Source organism: Saccopteryx leptura, chromosome 4 (genome assembly GCF_036850995.1).
Source record: "Saccopteryx leptura isolate mSacLep1 chromosome 4, mSacLep1_pri_phased_curated, whole genome shotgun sequence".
In the NCBI taxonomy this organism is placed as follows: Eukaryota; Metazoa; Chordata; class Mammalia; order Chiroptera; family Emballonuridae; genus Saccopteryx; species Saccopteryx leptura.
This window is the reverse complement of record NC_089506.1, coordinates 11770617-11790150: the sequence shown is the minus strand read 5'-3', so window position 1 is coordinate 11790150 and position 19534 is coordinate 11770617. Positions and strand designations below refer to the sequence as shown.

Sequence of the window (19534 nt, the reverse complement as noted above, 5' to 3'; positions counted from 1 at the left end):
AACTCCTTCCAATTAATTAGCTAGTGTGAAATATCACCCGACAAAACGCATCAGGTGTATACAAAAAAATGCTGTCTGTTAGCATCTGAAGAATGTCTGGTGAAACAAACAAAGGACTAACAAGAAAAGCTAAAAACCTGAATTCTCAACATCAGTGATTCTCAAACTCGGCTACACATCGGTACTGACTGGAGAGCTGTCACTGTCAAGAGATTCTGATTTCACTGGTGTGGGGCACAGCCTTGGCGTTGAGAGTTTAGAAACCTCTCCAGATGATCCTATGTGCAACCACATTGGAGACCCAGGCTCTCCATAATGTTTTTTAAGGAATAACAAATTTACTTAATTGTTAAATGATGTTGAAAATACTATACGTTCATCCAATTAATAATAATGTACAGCATAACATGAATTTCTTTCTTATGAGTCTATTATTATTTCTTTAAATGAAAAATATCTTATGGAAAACAAAGGATATATATAGCAAACCTCCAACATTCTACTATGCTATCAGAGAATATTCTTTTTGCTTATACCCTTGTCTGATATAAGAAGGCATATACCTAAGTTAATCAAAATTGCAAGTGATTGCTCCTTTACGGCACGAAAGTGTGTGCCAGTAATTTTAAGGAGACAGAATGCTAACTTGCTCCTTTATGGTCTTCAATGAAAAGCTGCGTAAAAATATACCAAATAAATATTAAATATCTATTTTCATAGTTTTGAGTTGAGAGAGTAATTTTATGCATACGTCATTATCATATGTAGGTCAGTGTCCATCCTGGTCTGCTGGACGCTGCCTGGTCAGCTGTCCTTTTTCCACACTATTCACGACCCTTCCCGGTGTGTTATCTGTGTAAACCCCCGGCTGCTTCGAGTTCAGAGTTGTACATATTGTATTTATTGAATGTTCTACATTTCAAGCAGTTCTCCAAGCCAACGCTTAAATATTTAGCAGCTAAACTGTTAAAAAATAATTAGTCCCATGGAAGTATAAATAGGTAACTTAAGAAAGTACTTTTTCCTCCCACTTTGGGATAATTTTACAGTGAAGGGGAGATCAAAATAATTACGTTCCCCTTACAGCTCAGCACATTTTAGCTGAGTTCTAGGATTACTTTTTTTTTTAATGCTTGAATGCTTTGCTGTTTGGGTGATGTAACAATCATAGCAAATTTACATAGGAAATTAGGAAAGATAAAACAGGTTTATTCCTATTTAACCAAAAAATCAGCTAAATAAGGCTAGATCATAACATCAGGTAGATGCATTTTGCCTTGAATATTCAAAGAGTACATGAATGATACTTAAGAGCCTTCTTTCTGTGATTTATGTTATTTGACAATTACGGAACTCTAATTTCCTAGCAGGGCCAGTTCTGTAATTTTCATCAGAAGAATCCTACGAGCCAGCCTATGTCCGACTGCGATTGACTTATTCAGTCATTACTTTGACTGATTGGTCTTTCACGATTCTCCTCTATTTTGACAGACTAGAAAGATGAACGTTAGAATATTTATTTCCATGTTCCAGTGTGCCCGCACAAACACCTGTCACTGTCTGCGTTTCTGCCTTCCCTTCTTCCTTAATATATTTTCATAGCTCATCCACCCTGTCATGGTTACAAATCACTTTGTTTATTCAATTAGACACATGTCACTTTGAAAAGCCACTACTTGTCAAACTGTTCTTGGATAAAATTTGAAATCACATTCAGTTCACTCCACAAATAGGTTATCTCACATTCCAAAGTAACATATATTTGATAATTTATAACATTTTTTTGGAAGACAGAAATTTTTTGGGTAGCCTAGTTTTTACGTTTGAGCTGATATTTTAATAAAAGCTAACTATGTATTATTCTGATTCTGGTAGTGTGTGTGTGTGTGTGTGTGTGTGTGTGTGTGTGTGTATTTTTATCATATATATGCAGAATATCTATGGGTTTCTTAACCCATCGGAATACTATTCTGAGTGTTGGGTATCATAACAGCATTGAATTACAGAGGTATGGCTTTCCTAGAGCTCTGTGCTCATAGTTTCCCTATAGTTGTATACTTGCTTGGGTGAAATCCTAGGCCTAGCTGACTATTGGCTTTACCCTATATTCTCATAATAACTAAAATGCTGGCCTTGGCTGGTTGGCTAAGCGGAAGAGCATTCACCCAGCGTGTGGAACTCCCAGGTTTGATTCCTGGTCAAGGGCATACAGGAGAAGCACCTATCTGTTTCTCCACCCCTTCCCCAATCCTCTCTCTTCCCCTCTTGCAGCCATGGCTCAAATAGGTGCTGAGGATGGTTCCATGGCCTCGGCCTCAGGCCCTAAAATAGCTTGGTTGCCCAGCAGCAACGCAGTAACTTAGACAGGCAGAGCATTGCCTGGTAGGTGCTTGCTGTGTGGATCCTGGTCAGGGCGCATGCGGGAGTCTGTCTCTGCCTCCCTACCTCTCACTTAATAAAAATAAATGACTAAAATGCGTCTAGAGAGGTTTTCCCCAGTGTTGTTTGTATAGAACTTCTGAAGGTGTAGTGCATTATGTCAGACAGGGTGAAATATAATTTCAATAATTTAATCAAGAGCAGCAACCAGTATGGTTGACACATGGCTTTACGATGAGGCCTTGTGTCACTAGCACCCCACAGGAGGCTACCCCTGCTCAGACACCATGACGATGAGGCAGAACACAGGCAGCATCCTCCTTCGTTGGGCGCCTCCTTTTTCCAAAGTGTGTGCTGCACGGGGCACTAGTTATTGGCTCTGCTCCCAAACTTCGGGTTGCAAAATGAACTACAACCTGATGCCCAAGGCACAGCTAGAAAGGGCGCAGAGCTTAGTACTCATAAAATAGGAACCGTCGGAAGGGTATTTCGGGTTTCTTCCCCCTTACTACTGATTTGCTCAGTGCTATTCCCTTCTGGTGGTAAGTTTCGAGCACTGGCTTGGAAACTGCTTTAGGTTTAGTATATTTGGAGGTTTAAAATGCATTCTCTCAAAATTGAATAAATTTTCAAAAATAAGAATGAACATCATAGCAACACTAATCTGAAAAAGTGACCCTTAATCATAGTCCAATATTTACTAAGTGCTAAATTCAACATTCTGAACTGACCAAGAACCTTTGCAAGGTCAAAGACAGATTATTTTGTTAATATCTGTACATAGCTATTTGTAAAAGGACAGTGGAATTTCTAGCGTGGCAGGCTTTCAGATAGGAGTCTAGAATAAGCTACTGTAAGAGTCTGCTTTTCTAGCAAAGTACTTATAAATGATCTGAAGTGTAGCAGCATGTGGACGAAATGTAAAGACAACAGAATTTTTTTAGTATAAATAATATTAGTTATGAGATTAAGCTGGTCAGATTTTTGTCACAAATTTATTTCTTTTAGTTTATGCTAAAATGTGTTTGTTCTTTCACCTGTATTATAAAGTATACTATAAGTTTTATTCTGGATTCTTGCGATTGTTCATTGATTTTTCCCCCTAATATTTGAAAAGTCAAATAACAGTATATATATCCCAATTGGCATGTAACTACATATTTTTTTCAAATACACTGTAAGTTTTCTAAGAATAACTGAAAAAACATCTAGATACTCAGAATAGGCTAATGACCTAAGGATTAACATCTATTAGAAAAACATTTTGGTAAAGTAACATGGATTTTTATTTTTTCTTTACTTAAACAGAATCCCCCCATTTTGGGTGAACCTTTCGAAAGCACTTCGGATCAACTCATCGGCTTCCCACAGAATTAGACACCCCGGCTCAGTCTGTGCTGAAGACACCTTTCAGCGCAGTACCAAAGTCAGCCACTTGCATTCTAATGGGGAAACTATTTTAGTGGTGAGCATATGAACATTTAAAAATTTGTTAGAAGAGTATTATGTAGTTCCCACTTAAAGCTTTTACAGATTTCAAAAGTTGACCCTTGAACATGGGTTTAAACTGCCTGGGTCCACTTATACATAGATTATTTTCTAATAAATACGTACAGTAATGTAAATGTATTTTCCCTCTCTTATGATTTTCTTAATAAGATTTTCTTTACTTTAGTTGACTTTATTATAAGAATACAATTATATAATACATATATAATTATATAATACACATAATTGCAGGCAACATATATGTTAATTGACTGTTTATGTTATCAGTAAGGCTTCTGGTCAACAGCCTGTTAGTAATTGAGTTTTTTGGGAGTCAAAAGTTTTATACAGACTTTTCACTGTGCAGGGGATTGGTGCCCCTAACCCCCATGTTCTTCAAGGGTCAATTGTATATCCTTATTTTTTCCCACTAATTCTAATCCTATGACATACATAGAATAAAATGTTGCAATCTACAATCAACTGGAAAGTGAGCAATGTTAACTACCCGTGAACCAGATCTTACCATTCTGAACATCCAGCACATGATGCTTATCCAGTGTCCAACCACCCATGTTGGAAGCATCTAGTTCATAGCCTTGCAAAATGGCGGTCCTCTTTTCCCACAGAGTCAGGTCCAGACACGACTCGTACTCATATCCAACTGACACTGGAATCAAGACAAGTCACAGTTTATCTTGTCAATGCCAGTGGAAATACAATTTGTTTTATTATTTTTGTAGAACTGATTTTTTTTTTCTCACAATTGTGTCCTGAGACCATATTTCTATTTATTTATAGCAGTTCATTTTTCCATATGAGAAGATTGGATCAAGTAAAAGATGTTTTTGTAAAAAAAAAATAGATCTTCAAATATTATTTTTGTACTGCTTTAATAGAAAACTAGTATTTTTTTTTTACCACACTACTCTTTGGGGGTTCCCAGCACAAAATGAAGTTCCAGTTGGGCAATGGGTTAAATAATTAGATCGAGTAATTAGATCTGGTAAATCAGCCTCAAATGGTGATCAGATGATAACTAAAAATCATATTTGCTACTTGAATTATTAGAGCTATTTAGTTTCCAAGAGTATTAAGTTATGGAAAATATTTGCAATAAGTAAGATTCAATACAGCAACGAAGACAGCCATATTGTGCTATTATATTCACATTATCAGGAATGAACAAAATTAACAGCAAATTAATGCAAACAAATCACAAAAGAAATATCTCAGATTGAGAACGAGACATGGATTTTAAAATTTAGAGCACAGTGAAGAGAGACGTGACAATTATCTGATTGATATGTTAATTTAATATATTAACTTTAGAATACAATGTTTCTTATAGTAAAAACTCACAGAAGGCCCTGGCTGGTTGGCTCAGTGGTAGAGCGCTGGCCTGGCGTGTAGGAGTCCCGGGTTCGATTCCTGGCCAGGGCACACAGGAGAAACACCCATCTGCTTCTCCACCCCTCCCCCTCTCCTTCCTCTCTGTCTCTCTCTTCCCCTCCTGCAACCAAGGCTCCATTGGAGCAAAGTTTGTCCAGGCGCTGAGGATGGCTCTGTGGCCTCTGCCTCAGGCGCTAGAACGGCTCTGGTTGCGGCAGAGCGATGCCCCAAGATGGGCAGAGCATCGCCCCTTGGTGGGAGTGCCAGGTGGATCCCGGTCAGGCGCATGCGGGAGTCTGTCTGACTGCCTCCCCGTTTCCAACTTCAGAAAAATACAAAAAAAACAAAAAACAAAAAAACCTCACAGAAGGAAGCACATGCTATCCTTAGTTTCTGATGTTCCGAAGCTTGAGTTTGACGCTACACTACATACATAAATCTCAACATGTCAAACTTTGATTTCACTGTCCAGTCACCCAGTGAAACAACCAATATTACTGATATTTTACGAATATCCTTTCCTTGGACTGACTGGTCCTTCTAGTAAAAAAGAGCTAAAATAATCTCTAGGCACAAATGTTGTCTGATACCCTGCTAAACATCACTACGAACTGAAACCACACTAGTTGTTAGATACGGAAAAACATTTAAAAAGGTAAAAAAAAGCTAAGGAGATAAAATTTTAAAGAAAAGAAGAAAATAAAAAAAGGAAAGACCACAATAAAAGAAAAAGTATGAAAACTATGACAATCTGAAATCTCATCCAGAACATTATTCTAAGTATAATTTCCGCCAGAAATAATGACACTTCCTCCTCTGATGGGATGCATTCCTTTTTCCCATGGTCCATGGGTCGTCAAACTTTTTATAAAAACCGCCCACTTTTGCAGTGCTGGTCAACCTGGTCCCTACCGCCCACTAGTGGGCGGTCCAGCTTTCGCAGCGCTGTTTGGTTGCGCGGTAGGGACCAGGTTGACCAGCACTGCAAAAGTGGGCAGTTTTTATAAAAAGTTTGAAGACGCCTGATTGACTTCCTTATGACAAGCCTTCTGCCTATCTGTCCATCCACTGGTTTCCACGAGTTACAATCGTTTTTAGATTAGCTTTGAATCAAGACAATTTTATTTTTTTGATGCAGAATATGTTTATATGGAACTTACCAACAGCTTCAGACAGACCGTAGACCTTCTGGTTATACGCATCTGTTTTATCCCATATGAAGGTATAGGCCAAGTTGGGTGAGGCAGGAAACCACTTTTGAAAGAGCCTCCCTACCACCGCGACCATAAGATGAACCTTCATCAGGTTGAAGGGTATAACAGACTGGGTCATGGTGATCTTGAGAACCGACTTGTAGCCGGCCGCTCTGGAGCTCAAGTACGAAAGCTTCAGATCTGTCCCTGGAATGGTGGTTTCTTCGTGGAGCACCTAGGTGTGAGGAGAGAGAAAGCCCCACACTGTGGTCATGCACAACGACGAGAGAAAAGGTACCGTATTCCCCCATGTATAATAAGACACACCCTTTTCCGAAAAATTTGGGGTCTAAAAACTGGGTGCGTCTTATACCTTGGTTATAGATTTTTTTACTTGTATTTCCTGCTTTTTCACATGGATGAGGAGTTGTTTGAATTTTATGATGCCTAAAACTTGAGTTCAATAACTTTATGTAATACTTTTCCCCCCCCACATTTTGGGCCCCCAAATTAAGATGCGTCTTATACGTCAGAGCATCTTATACATGGAGAAATATGGTATTTAAAAGAACCGATTAGAGCAGTGGTTGGCAAACTCAATAGTCAACAGAGCCAAATATCAACAGTACAACGACTGAAATTTCTTTTGAGAGCCAAATTTTTTTAACTTAAACTATATAGGTAGGTACATTCCTTATCGAGGTAGCGCCCGCATGTGATATTTTGTGGAAGAGCCACACTCAAGGGGCCAAAGAGCCGCATGTGGCCCGCGAGCCGCAGTTTCCCGACCAGGGGATTAGAGCAACTGAGCCCCGAGGGTCACTGTACATAACATACCCCTCTGAGCTGTTGGCGCAGTCAACAGTTAGAAACAGCTCTGCTGCCAGCCCCATGTCCTCCTCCTAAAAGCTCCTTGTCATTTATCCTGAGTTAGTCACACCTCAGGGGCTACCCCTCGTACAGGTGACACTGCGACTGCCCATCAGGCTTGTCACGCAGACCTGCCCGTCTAGAGCCGCAGTGGGTTCTCACTAACCCAGCTTCCACCCCATCACCCTGGAACGGGAGCAGACATTTGTAAGATGGCTGCTCAGAACAGGGATGTGGTCTCAGCCAAAGTCCGGCCCCTGCCAGCTGGCTCAACCAGGGGTCAAACCTCTGCTGTGGCCTCATCAGCTGACTGGTCACAGATTACCAAGACATGAACGATAACAAAAACGACCCAATTCATGTAGCTTAAACTGTAGCAAATTCCACAGCCAGGTTGAAAGTAACATAATAATAGCGCATTTGTATCATTAAACTCTGAGCCAGGACTCACCCCTGATTTTTGATATGGAGGTAAATGAATTAATAGTTTAAAGCTGTGCAAAATTTCCCTCCATGAACAACTAATGTTATTGAATGCATAAAATGGACACTCAATATATACTTTTTGAACTGAAACCGAACTGTAAAAATTTAATATAATTACCCGTGAAAGCATTTTCTACTTGATACACTAAAAAAAAAAAAAAAATCATATTCTTAACCCTACAATTTACCCATCAATGTGAGTAGCTCAATGAATTGCCAACAAATTTATGCTGATGTATGCACAATACATTACACCAAAACATTACTTAGGTATTTTGAAAAATGTATTATATGCAGTATATATAAGTCTTCCTAAACAACTCAGATTCTCTTTACTAACGCTCCTATGAGTTTAGCTGGTAGTGATAGCTCTTCATGGGCTCACGACGTGGATGGTACAGAGCAGGGCTGTTGACATCCCAGAACCCGTCCCAGACATCACTTCTTTCTCTACTGAAAATCACAGTGTTTTCAGAGGTTTCCTCACACTGCCCTCCCATGATTTGTTATACAGACTATAAAGGATTGTTTTTTCATGTCAGAAAAATCTTAGCATAGTGACTCAGGGCTCGGAAGTGTCTTCCCCTGACTCCTCACACACAGATCATGGGAATGATACACGTTTGCCATCTCCCAATTTTAACAACCCAGGTAGAACCCTTGTTGCCTAGGGTACAGCTGTCAGTTCCAACGGAGAAGAACAGCAGGAAGGAGCACAGAAGAACGAACTAGAACTTCCCTTCTGGTGTGTGATCAGTGTCAGCATGAAGAGGTACGTGATGACGCACATGAACAGATGAAGAAGGCATGGGTCTGCTTGAATAGACGGACAAACTTATTACAGTCGGGGTTTCTTTACCAAACGTATCGACTGAGTTCAGTCGCAGACTGTCTTGAGCAAAATAGTTTTTGAACATATAGAAACTTTTTAGAGCTCTATTAGACTGAGGGAGACCACTGCATTTAAGATGGACAGTAACTGCTGTTGGACTGTAGGGTATAAGGTGAACAAATGAAACAGAATCCATTCTTCTCCCATCACTGCGGTGAGGTCTCAATGTTTTAGTTAGAAAAACAGAGTTTGTGACTCCTGCGTGGCCCTGGAAATACGAGTAATTGAAACCTGAAGCATAAACTTCATTTCCTCTTATTTTCAAAATGATTTCTCATAAGTTTGATAGGTTTCTTATATGGAAGGCAATCTTGCATTAACATACTTCCTGTGACCTTCTAGGAATTGCTTCTCTATTTCAAAATATCATGTGGTATCCTAATTTTGAGAACTGATTATTGTCTTTGCCCTCGGTAACCTCCTCTCGTAGAACAAATATCTGTAACTTATTTCATGAAAACGTGTGTTCCTCCTATGTAATTTGACTTGACCATGTTCTTTTGCGTTAGTGGGTCAAGTCAATCCAGCCAGAGGGGAAAAACCAAGTACTCAGCCGACTTCTGGCAGCTGCACAGCCTCTAAGTCTCATTCTGGACCCCGTTAAACATTCAGTGAGAAGCTGCTTCCTGCCAATTTTACCTTCCAAATGTCTGTCTAATTCATTCCCTCTTCTCCCTTTCCACCACCGCTGTGATTGTTGGGCCCTCTCCATCTGTGCACTGGATGCGTATGGAAACACGGTGAACGCTGGCCTGCTCACTGATCCCTCCATCTCTTGGTGTCCATTATGTATTTGGTCACCTGAGTCAGCTCTAGAGACCTGCTGCACAGACTTCCATGGTCCCCTGGTTCCTTATTGCCTAAAGAATTCAAGGTCCCCGTTGTACGGTGTTTGAGGGTCATTCATAATCTGGCCCCGATCTTTCTTTCCCCTTGCGGGTCCTGCATTTAAACTGTTCATCGGTGTTCATACAACAGTGTTTATTTTTACCACCACAGGGTTGCTCACACATTTCCTTCGATCTGGAATATTCTTTCCTCCCTCTTCAGGCTAACTTCCTCAGTGATGCTTTCTCTGGCTTCTGTTGGAACTGGCCTCTCTTTTGAACGTTTGCATTTCTCCCATCAACCCTTTATCATATTGAGCCTAGCAGGGTGCATGTCTTCCTATTCTTTTTATCCTAGCAGAGGACTTTGTACATAATAGGCTCTCAGTAAATCTGGCTAACTATCTACTGTTTATATGATGGAATGGAAAAGAAAAACACAAAAACCCTTCTTGTATTCCTGGAATTGTTGACTATTTGAAACCTATTTCAGTGACCTGGTTGGCTAGAAATCCGCCGCCCGTACACAGACATAGCCTCTAGGTTAAGTCTATTTTAGGAATGGCTAAGGAGTTCAGTCACTGCAAGGTGCACCCTGGGGAGGACGTAGTAAGTTGAACGGGTTACAGCAAAGGTATTAAAGCTTCAGTTCCAAGTCTGCTGGAAGTTATGCAGTAAATGAATGAAGCGTCTCTCCTGCATCCTATCTACCTGTCAGCAATTGTCCATGTGTTGTTATCCTAGAACTTCTTGGCTCTCCCCCTCTAATCTCTCTCTGCACATCCTCACCCTATGCCTTAAGTAGAACTATGAGATGCTGATGACTCCCCATATTTACATCTTGACTTCCAACCTCTCCCCTGGACTCCACTCTTACACGGCCACGTCTTACCACCTCAACCCCAAGCACCTTTGTCCAGGCCGCCATCAGTTCTTCTGTGGACTGCTGAGATTGCCTCCTGACCGGCCTCCTTGTCTCAACCTCCAGTGGCTTCCAATTACTCAAAGTAAGAGGTTCTCACCCTTGCCATGGTCTCCAGGGATTTGTGATCTGTGTACCGTAACCTTCCCTATTCCAGCCACACCTGCTGGCCTCTCTGCCGTTCCTCGAACCGGCAAAGCAAGCTCTTCCTTACGAGCACTTGAACTTGCTCTTTGCTCTGCCAGGAATGCTTCTATTTTAGGGTTTATTCGTTCACTTAAAAGTTTCTGCTGAATTACTACGGTATCAAAGAGAGCTTTTATAAAAGTGCCCTCCATCCACTTCACCCTGCTTTATTTTTAAAAAAACAAATCTTATTCACATCCTGACATCTATTTACATGTCTGCTGATAAAGCCTGTGAGGGCAGTGGCCTCATCCGACTCGCCTACTGACCTGCTCCCTCCCCACAGTGCCCGGTGCCGGACAGGACGCAAGAGCTCTCTGAAGAGTGCCTGGGACAAAGATGCTCTGAGCGGTTGTATTCTAAAGACCATGTATTTTTACTAAGCTACTTATGAATACAGTCCATTATTACTAAACCAAATGTCTGGCCTTTAAGACCTGAAACGATTTCTAATTGAAAACATACAGGAAAGAAAACAGTGCCCAGATATTTCAGTAGATAACATGAATTGTGAAAATATGGCTATTTTAAAGAAAATTCTAAGTTTTTATTTTAAACTTGTAGAGACTAGGGCTCTATGCATTACAAATTACAGAGCTGAAGACAGATCAGGTTTTAAAAATAATTATCTTGGAAAAATTAATGAACCCTTTCTGTCAAAAATAATCTTTTCTAACACATTTTTTTTTTTACCATTTAAATGTTAAATGGTAAGTTATTGATTGAAATGACCATGTGCAATAGTGCTTGTACAAACTCAGTCAGGAGGTCTGGCACTGATAGGCACTAAAACTTTTTCCAATGAATGAATAAATGAGCAAAGATGTTACTGGTTATTGAGTTGAAGTGGTTTTCCCATCTGTCTACAACAAATAAATACATACAGGTATAGCCTGAAGAAAAAGTGTTTTGAATATATCTTTAAGAAACAGTTAGACAGCCTATGATAACAATACCTATTTAGTGCTCATGTGCCCCCTCCCCCACCCCATTCTGCAGTTCAATCTACAGAACGATTTGGGAGAGCACTAGAGCTCTGCAGTCCTTTTGAAATATTCGTTTGGAAACCACACGATCTGGAAAGGGTTAATTTAAAAGCGCTGTCTGCTAGAACACCTACCTGTGTCTCAGGAATAATGGGACTGTCCTCAGGAGACGATCTGAAAAAAGTGGACAGGGGTGACGACACAATGATGGGGTTTGGCCGCACAAACCCACTCAGATCACAGCTGGGGATGTCGTTCTCCTCTTTCTTCATGACGAGGGTGTCCATCACATAGAAGACGTTCCAGGGAATCCACACGGTGTGGTACTGAGTGAGGAACGGGGACCGCTCGAACACCAGGGTCAGAGATGCCCCGCCGTTTGCCACCAAGTCAAACCTGAGGAAAACAAGACATACTTAGTGACTCGTCTGGGTCTCAGACCATGGCTCCCGAATTCATTTAATTCAACCTCCTTACATTAATAAAAGTGCTCTCCAAATCAAATCAACTTTGTCTCCCAACTTTTATACTAGTGTTTCAAATCTACAGGGATATATTAAAGAAATTATCCAATGAACACTCACATACCCTTTACTCAGATCTATCAATTTATTAACACTTTTCTAAATTAGCTTTATTGTCCACCTATCTACTCCTTTTCCAGAATCAACCGAGCTTAAGTTGTACACAGTATACAACATCATTCCTAAATAGCTCGACCAGAACCCTCAAGGACAAAGAACATTCTCCTACCAAACCACAACACAATCCACATGCCTCAGAAAACAAAATCAACTCTTCAAAGAACTATATGAATAGGTGACTCTGAGTTTCTGCGGCATATACTGTCACAGATTTCTGGAGTCTGAGAGTTACTGCGTTTCTATATTACAAAGGACAATACAACACGGTGAGTGACATAAGAATGTCTAGTTCTTATATTGAGAATGCTTCAAACAGAGCCAGTGCATTGGGACTAACTCACATTCCATCCTGCCGGGTAATAGTATATCCATATTCTGGGTAATGGAAAAACGAGACGTTGACTCCAATAAGCGGAGTTCCATCAGCAGTTAGTACTTGGCCTCGGATGACGGATGCAAGGCTATGAGAAATGCAGAAGAGTCAGAGTGAACGTTTGTCTTCTCGGGCCAACATTATCGTGATGTCGAGATAATTCAAGCTCAGGATAAAATAACAGCATCACACGCAGCCATTCCTCACAAAAAACCAGACCCGAAACACTCCCGAGACAATGTCCCTTTGAATTCAATGTAGTTCATGATCTCTCGATGCCGAGAGTTCTACCCTAGGGTTTTAATCTGTGGTGATCTGGTTTTGCAGTTATCCAAACCAAACATGTAGAGATGAATTTTTAGAAGTATAAAACTGGCTCTTTTTTTTTTTTTTCATAACTCATATGTCTGGTGCTTACATGAGGGTAGGTATACTTTCTAATTAATTCTGAGGTGATCCGTAAATCTGCAGGGACCACAAAGCACAAGCTTTCAGGGGGGCCAGAAGGAACACGTGGGCAGCAACTTTCAATCAGCGGCTGGGTCTTACCGCATTAGTGCCGTGAAACGCCTGCAGACCCAGGAGTTCGACCGTAAATCATCTGCTCGGCTCAGTGAGACGCGAGACACCTGCTTCCACTTACTGGTTTAGTCTCAGGTCATTACTGCGCCGTAAGGCACCGCTCACACAGCTTATGGGCTCTTACTGCCTGGCCGTTAACAGTTCCATTCCATTCATTCATAATTTACATTATTTAGTGAGCGCAGCTAAAAAAAAAAAAAGGCACTTCGCTTTTGCCTTTTGGGGTCTTTTCATTGCTTCTTTGGATACATTTCCAACAGTGCTAACTAGTTCAATGAAGATTTATTGACTCCTAAATGGGATGTCCTGTTATGTCGCAGGCACTGAAGTTGACAAATTACGTGGACTGTGTCAAAAAAAAGCTTGAAATGCAAAGTTTGGTGAAGAATTTGCCGAAAGAGAAGGAACTATGTCTAAAAAAAAAGCACTTTTGGCCCTGGCCGGTTGGCTGAGTGGACAGAGCATTGGCCCTGTGTGCAGATGTCCCAGGCTTGATTCCCAGTCAGGGCACACAGGAGAAGCAACCAGCTGCTTCTCTTCTTCTCCCTCCCTTTCCCCATTCTGTCCCTCTTCCCCTCCTACAGCCAGCAGCTCAATTGGTTTAAGCGTGGCCCTGGGTGCTAAGGATAGCTCTGTTGGTCCAAGTGTATTGGCCTCAGGCACTCAAAATAGCTCAACTGATTCAAGCATTGGCCCCAGATGGGGGTTGCTGGGTGGATCCCAGTTGAGGTGCATGTGGGAGTCTGTCTCACTATCTCCTTGCCTCTCACTTAAAAAATAAATAAATAAAAATAAAAAGAAATAAAGCCCTTTCCTCATATTCACAGTCATCAGCATTCAGGTAACTATTGATATTGCTCTGAATCTATATAAGGAAAAGATGCATTAACCTCTTGTTGAAAGGACTCTGTCCAGGTATAACATGGGTGCTATCCGATCCTATAAGAAAACTGATTCGATCATAGAAGGATTTGGCAGCTTGCTGAGACGGCGACTGTAAGCTTTGGCTAATGATATCCTGAGGATCAGGCAACCCACGGCAGTAGGGCTGATTTTGGCAGGAGCTCTGTAAACAGCAGTCGGGATCCATACAGTCAATGAGCCCATCTGTGGAGAGAAATGCAAACCAGTAAGAGAATTCCCCTTCCTAAGCCACGATGCGGAGGACGTTTTGTGTGTTGGCCAATTTTTTTCACATGGAACGATTTGTCCCCCATACTCCACCCGCCATCTGAGAATAACTCCTATGAGGTATATACTTTTTGGGAACAGATGAAATATAAACACAATTGTTGCAGCTGCTTTTGTATAAAGTACATGTTTAGATTGGAGATGGCTGAAAAGAATCATATGTTGATTCTGAGTAAAAAATTTAAAAAATCACTAATTAGAACAGTCTATCAGTAGTATGAAGTCAGAGGGATTAGTGTTAAGTATAATTACTCAAGCCTTCTACATTTTAGAGGAAATGCACCCGGCATTAACATAGTAAGTGTGTATGGCGAATGGCTAGGCATCTCCGTAGGGTGAAGTTCTAATTTGGAAAAGGGACAGAAAATAACAGTCTGTGAAGTGAGGCCAATACCAGTCAACACACGATAGATGAGGTCTGTCAATCGCCCATCAAGAAATTGCTCTCCCAAGGAAGATAGAAATGTGTTTCAAATAAAATCAAGGCATTTATCAAGTTTAAACAGGAGCCTGAGCCCAGAGGCGGATTTAACGGCGGGCGCACTGGGCACACGCCCCGGGGCCCCGACTTCTGAAGGGCCCCGCAAAACCCCAACTTGACACTTTTTTCTAATGTAAGGGGCCCAATATTTTCTTCTACGTCTGGGGCTTCAACCAACCTTAACCTGCCTCTGCCTGAGCACTTGGTATGCCTCCCTAAAACAGAGGTGATCATTTAAAATGGGGCAAGTGTAAATAAAGCATAATACTGGAAATTGTGAGAAACTAGGACAAATTGTTGGTGATATGAAGAGTCATAGATAGAAAGACTTTGCCAGTGCCTTCTGCAAGAATATCAGAAGGAAACCACATTCAACGGTCCATACGAGTTATTTTGTTTGAAACATGTAGACCAATCCATAGGTGGGTAAGTGTCAGGTTATGATGAGTTGATATGATCATTTAAGCTCATTTTTCACAGTTGATACACAAATTTTTTCATCTGCTTGCCAACTGCATTTCTCAGTATAGATGAATAAAAACACTGGTTTTTGAAGACTTGAATCGAACTTGGGGGAACTGACAAAATAGTTTTAAAATCTTCAAACCTAAGTGTCAGGGTCATGGTGAGACTCCACTATGGCAAACTCAGTTGAAAATATCTAGTTGACCTATATATTTTATTTACACAAGTGCTTTTAAATAACCCTTGTCTGTTTGTTTGTTTTTAACCACACTAGCCATTTTCCTTTTTTTTTGCTCTAGGCTACTCTTACTAACAGAATATAAGCTTGTCTCTCCATTGTCTGACAGTGAACGGAGACAAAAGAGAGCAAACTAAACTGAATCGTACTGCTCAGTCTAGAAGTAGGTCAACAACGACCCCGGTGAGGTAAGAAACAGAGGTCACGGGTCCTGGCTCAGTGTCCTTACGGTGTTTGGCCCACCTGAAGAAGATTGTAGTGAACGCTTGTGATTTCTCCCAAGGCCCATTTCCCCTTCTTTGGGCAACAGCTCTACGTTCCCATTTGGGTATCCACCCTCCCCGACTCTCAGTCCGGTGCCTATTCCCCTCGTGTTTGGATCAGAAATGTGCGTATGACCTAACTTGTCTAACCAGGGTGAATTTCAGGAGCTAGCTGAGAATGACCCCTTCCCCCAACCCCCACCAGCTTGGAGCTACTGTTAGGTGGGGACCCCCCTGGGACTTGGAAATGGAGCCCCGCCCCCCAAAGAAGCAGAGCTCAGAGCTGAGGAGAATAAACAACATCTTTGGGGTTTTTGCCATAAGCTGCACCTGACCTCCTGGGTTTTTCAGTTCTAGAAGCAAGGAAATTCCCTTTTTCCTATACCTGTTTGGGTTGGATTTTCTGTCATTTGAAACCGAAAGGACTTAAGTTTATCTAGAGACAGTGACTAAAAATCTTATTATTTTACTTGTAGTTCAAAGGAAAAGGTTAATAGAGGAATACTTAAATTTATGGTGTTAGATTCTTTTCACATTAATATTTTAACTTTTTTGTTACCACAATTCTTATACACATGAAAATGTATGGAATTTCCAATAGGCAGATCTTATTACATATTGTTTCCTTATGATAGATTTTCATGCAGATGTCTGTTACAGTTCTAAACATGTGTAGTTAATTGTTTGAAACTGTACATTATTCCTTTGAAAAAATTTAAAACCATGTTTTAATAAAATCAAATGAAACTGAGCTTTGAAATTTAATATGAATTTATCAAAATATTACTTTCTTAGCCAAAGGCCATGAGGATGAAAAATGTCCAAATATTTCTCAGTATTTCTAGTGGAAGAAAGATGAAACTATACTATAGCCTTCTTTTTCATGAGGATATATTATAATAATGGAATACTGTGTGGTTTTCCTCCAACTTTTTCAAAGGAGGAGAAGCACAGTTATTAAGACAGATTTTTAAAAGTAGTAGTCTATTGAACTATTTCCCCAATATCATTACTGACTTTAAAAAAAAAAACTAAAAAAATAAAACTCCCTGGCTTGAGAATGCATTCACTGGGAGAGCAGTTTAACACGAACATTTGATAGTCTTGCAGGTTCTTCCCTGATCCTCATTCTTTTTTTTTTTTTTTTTTTTTTTTTTTTTCATTTTTCTGAAGCTGGAAACGGGGATAGACAGTCAGACAGACTCCCGCATGCGCCCGACCGGGATCCACCCGGCACGCCCACCAGGGGCGGTGCTCTGCCCCCCAGGGGGCGATGTTCTGCCTCTCCGGGGCGTCGCTCTGCCGTGACCAGAGCCACTCTAGCGCCTGGGACAGAGGCCAAGGAGCCATCCCCAGCGCCCGGGCCTTCTTTGCTCCAATGGAGCCTTGGCTGCGGGAGGGGAAGAGAGAGACAGAGAGGAAAGCGCGGCGGAGGGGTGGAGAAGCAAATGGGCGCTTCTCCTATGTGCCCTGGCCGGGAATCGAACCTGGGTCCTCCGCACGCTAGGCCGATGCTCTACCGCTGAGCCAACCAGCCAGGGCTGATCCTCATTCTTTAACATGAGTAGAAACTACTCAGTAGAGAAAGTACTTGCAAGTACTGTATTACATTGTATCTCCATGAATCAGGTAAATTCAGGGTTAAAAGCTCCCCACTCTCCTCTTCTCCTCCAACACCACTCCCAGCATGTCTTCCCTCAGGCAATCTATGGCACAGTGGCCAAAGAGGAACGCTCCAATTTAGTCATTCATCTCTGTTAGTTTATAAAAAGCAAATGTACATCTGGCATGTAGTCTGCAGGTCATAAAACTGCATGAGACTGACACCTTCTGAACTAATCAGTTGGAAATGCATTTTTACAAGCCTCTCTGCTAACATCAATCAGAGAAAGAATATCACGTTCAACAGCCAAGATGCAGGGACACACTGTTTGTTATTTTTTTGCAGAGTTCATCAGTAACTTGCCCGAGCAAGTGACGGATGGTTATGAATCTGGCTTCCTGCAACTTGAGAAAACATTTTTCATTCCTTGTCTGTACTTACATGGCTAGGGCTACCTAGTACCCCGAAGATGATTACCCACTTGCCCAGATGGATATTGTGGCAAAGTTATCTTCATGGACTTTTTCTTTGCAACATCATCAAGATTCCATTTTAATCTCAAGACTATCAGGTTGGTTTAAATTTACGCTGGTGTAGAATAATCATTAAAAACCTCAAGAAAACCAGAAGTTCAAACACACAAATGACAACAACATCATATCAATTAGAGCCTTTCTTGTAAAGTAGATAATATAGTTTATGTCTTCATTCAATCCTTAATAGGATTGCTTTAGTTCTCATTTTTAAACATGTTCTTGACTTTCCTTAGGCTTTCATTGAACTTTAACAGTGGTTAGCAAACTTATTTTATAAAGACAATAAATATTTTAGGCTTTATGAGCCATACAGAGCCAGTTGCAACTCTTCAACTGCTTTTATAGCCAGGAGTAAAGTAGCCCAGCTATAGACAATATGTAAATGAATGGGTGTGATGTGTTCCAATAAAACTTTATTTACAAAATGAGGTTTGAGTCCAGGGATCACACAGTCAGATAATTCCGGTCTTGCTTTCAAGTTTCTTCCCTGCTCTGTTTCCTCGTATTTTTCAAATCATTCTTGATATTCTTTTTTTTCTTTGGCAAATTTAAATAAGATACATTTGCCCGATTATTAAAACTTCTGACTCCAAGTATTTTCCTAGGTCACCCTCTATGATGGCTTTAATCTGCTTGTTAAAACTCTTACTTTTGGCCCTGAATGGTTGGCTCGTGGATAGAGTGTCGTCCTGGTAGGTCAAGGTCATGGGTTTGATCTGTGGTCAGGGGACACGCAAGAAGCCACCAAGGAGTTCACAACTAAATGGAATAACTTAAGTGGAACAATGAGTTGATGCTTCTCTCTCTCTCTCAAATCAATGAAAAAATGAAAGAAAAAGCTCTTACTTTCTTCTTTCAAGCAGCTATGGATAGTTTGTTTTTCTTTACTTTATTTCTTTTTCTGTGTGTGAGAGAGACAGACATGAAAGGAGAGAAGCATCAACTCATAGTTGTAGCACTTTAGTTATTCATTGATTGCTTCTCATATGTGCCTTCACTGGGGGGGGGGAGGGCCTCTAGCTGAGCCAGTGACCCCTTGCTCAAGTCAGCTACTTTGGGCTTCAAACCAGCGACCTTTGGGCTCAAGCCAGTGGACCATGGGGTCATGTCTATGATCCCATGCTCGAGCCGGCAACCCCGCGCTCAAGCAGAATGAGCACGTGTTCAGGCCGGTGACCTTGGGGTTTTGTGCCTGGGACCTCAGCTTCCCAGGGCGATGCTCTATCCACTATGCCACCACCTGATCAGGCTTTAATTTGTTTTTCAAAACCTTGACTTACTGACTGAATAAAAAGTCATGAATCTTTTTTCAATGAACTTATTTTTTTATTCAAATGATAATGCCCAGCCTCCACAGTATTCGAAAGACCCTCTCTCCATTCCAAGCTAGAGGGAGAGGTAGAAATTCTGATGCAGTATTTCATCTGTGGACTTCAGCACTATTAAGGGTATAGGTATATTTTTCACTACTCCTTTATGTCACTATTCTGTAACATGCTTGAAATTCATTGATTACTGAACTGGGATCATGTTCGCT

At 41.0% G+C, this 19534-nt stretch overlaps 1 protein-coding gene across 8 annotated transcripts in view; it reads right to left on the bottom strand.

The window, feature by feature from the left end:
• Positions 1 to 19534, bottom strand: part of TENM3 (teneurin transmembrane protein 3) — a 615102-nt gene that overhangs the window by 53321 nt on the left and 542247 nt on the right. For all 8 annotated transcript variants that reach the window (XM_066380117.1, XM_066380120.1, XM_066380118.1 and 5 more), the window contains 5 exons: positions 14111 to 14327; positions 12607 to 12726; positions 11756 to 12017; positions 6420 to 6687; positions 4394 to 4537 (listed from right to left, as the gene is read on the bottom strand). In XM_066380117.1, coding sequence (XP_066236214.1) covers positions 4394 to 4537; positions 6420 to 6687; positions 11756 to 12017; positions 12607 to 12726; positions 14111 to 14327 — 1011 coding nt within the window. The remainder of the gene's footprint in view (positions 1 to 4393; positions 4538 to 6419; positions 6688 to 11755; positions 12018 to 12606; positions 12727 to 14110; positions 14328 to 19534) is intronic.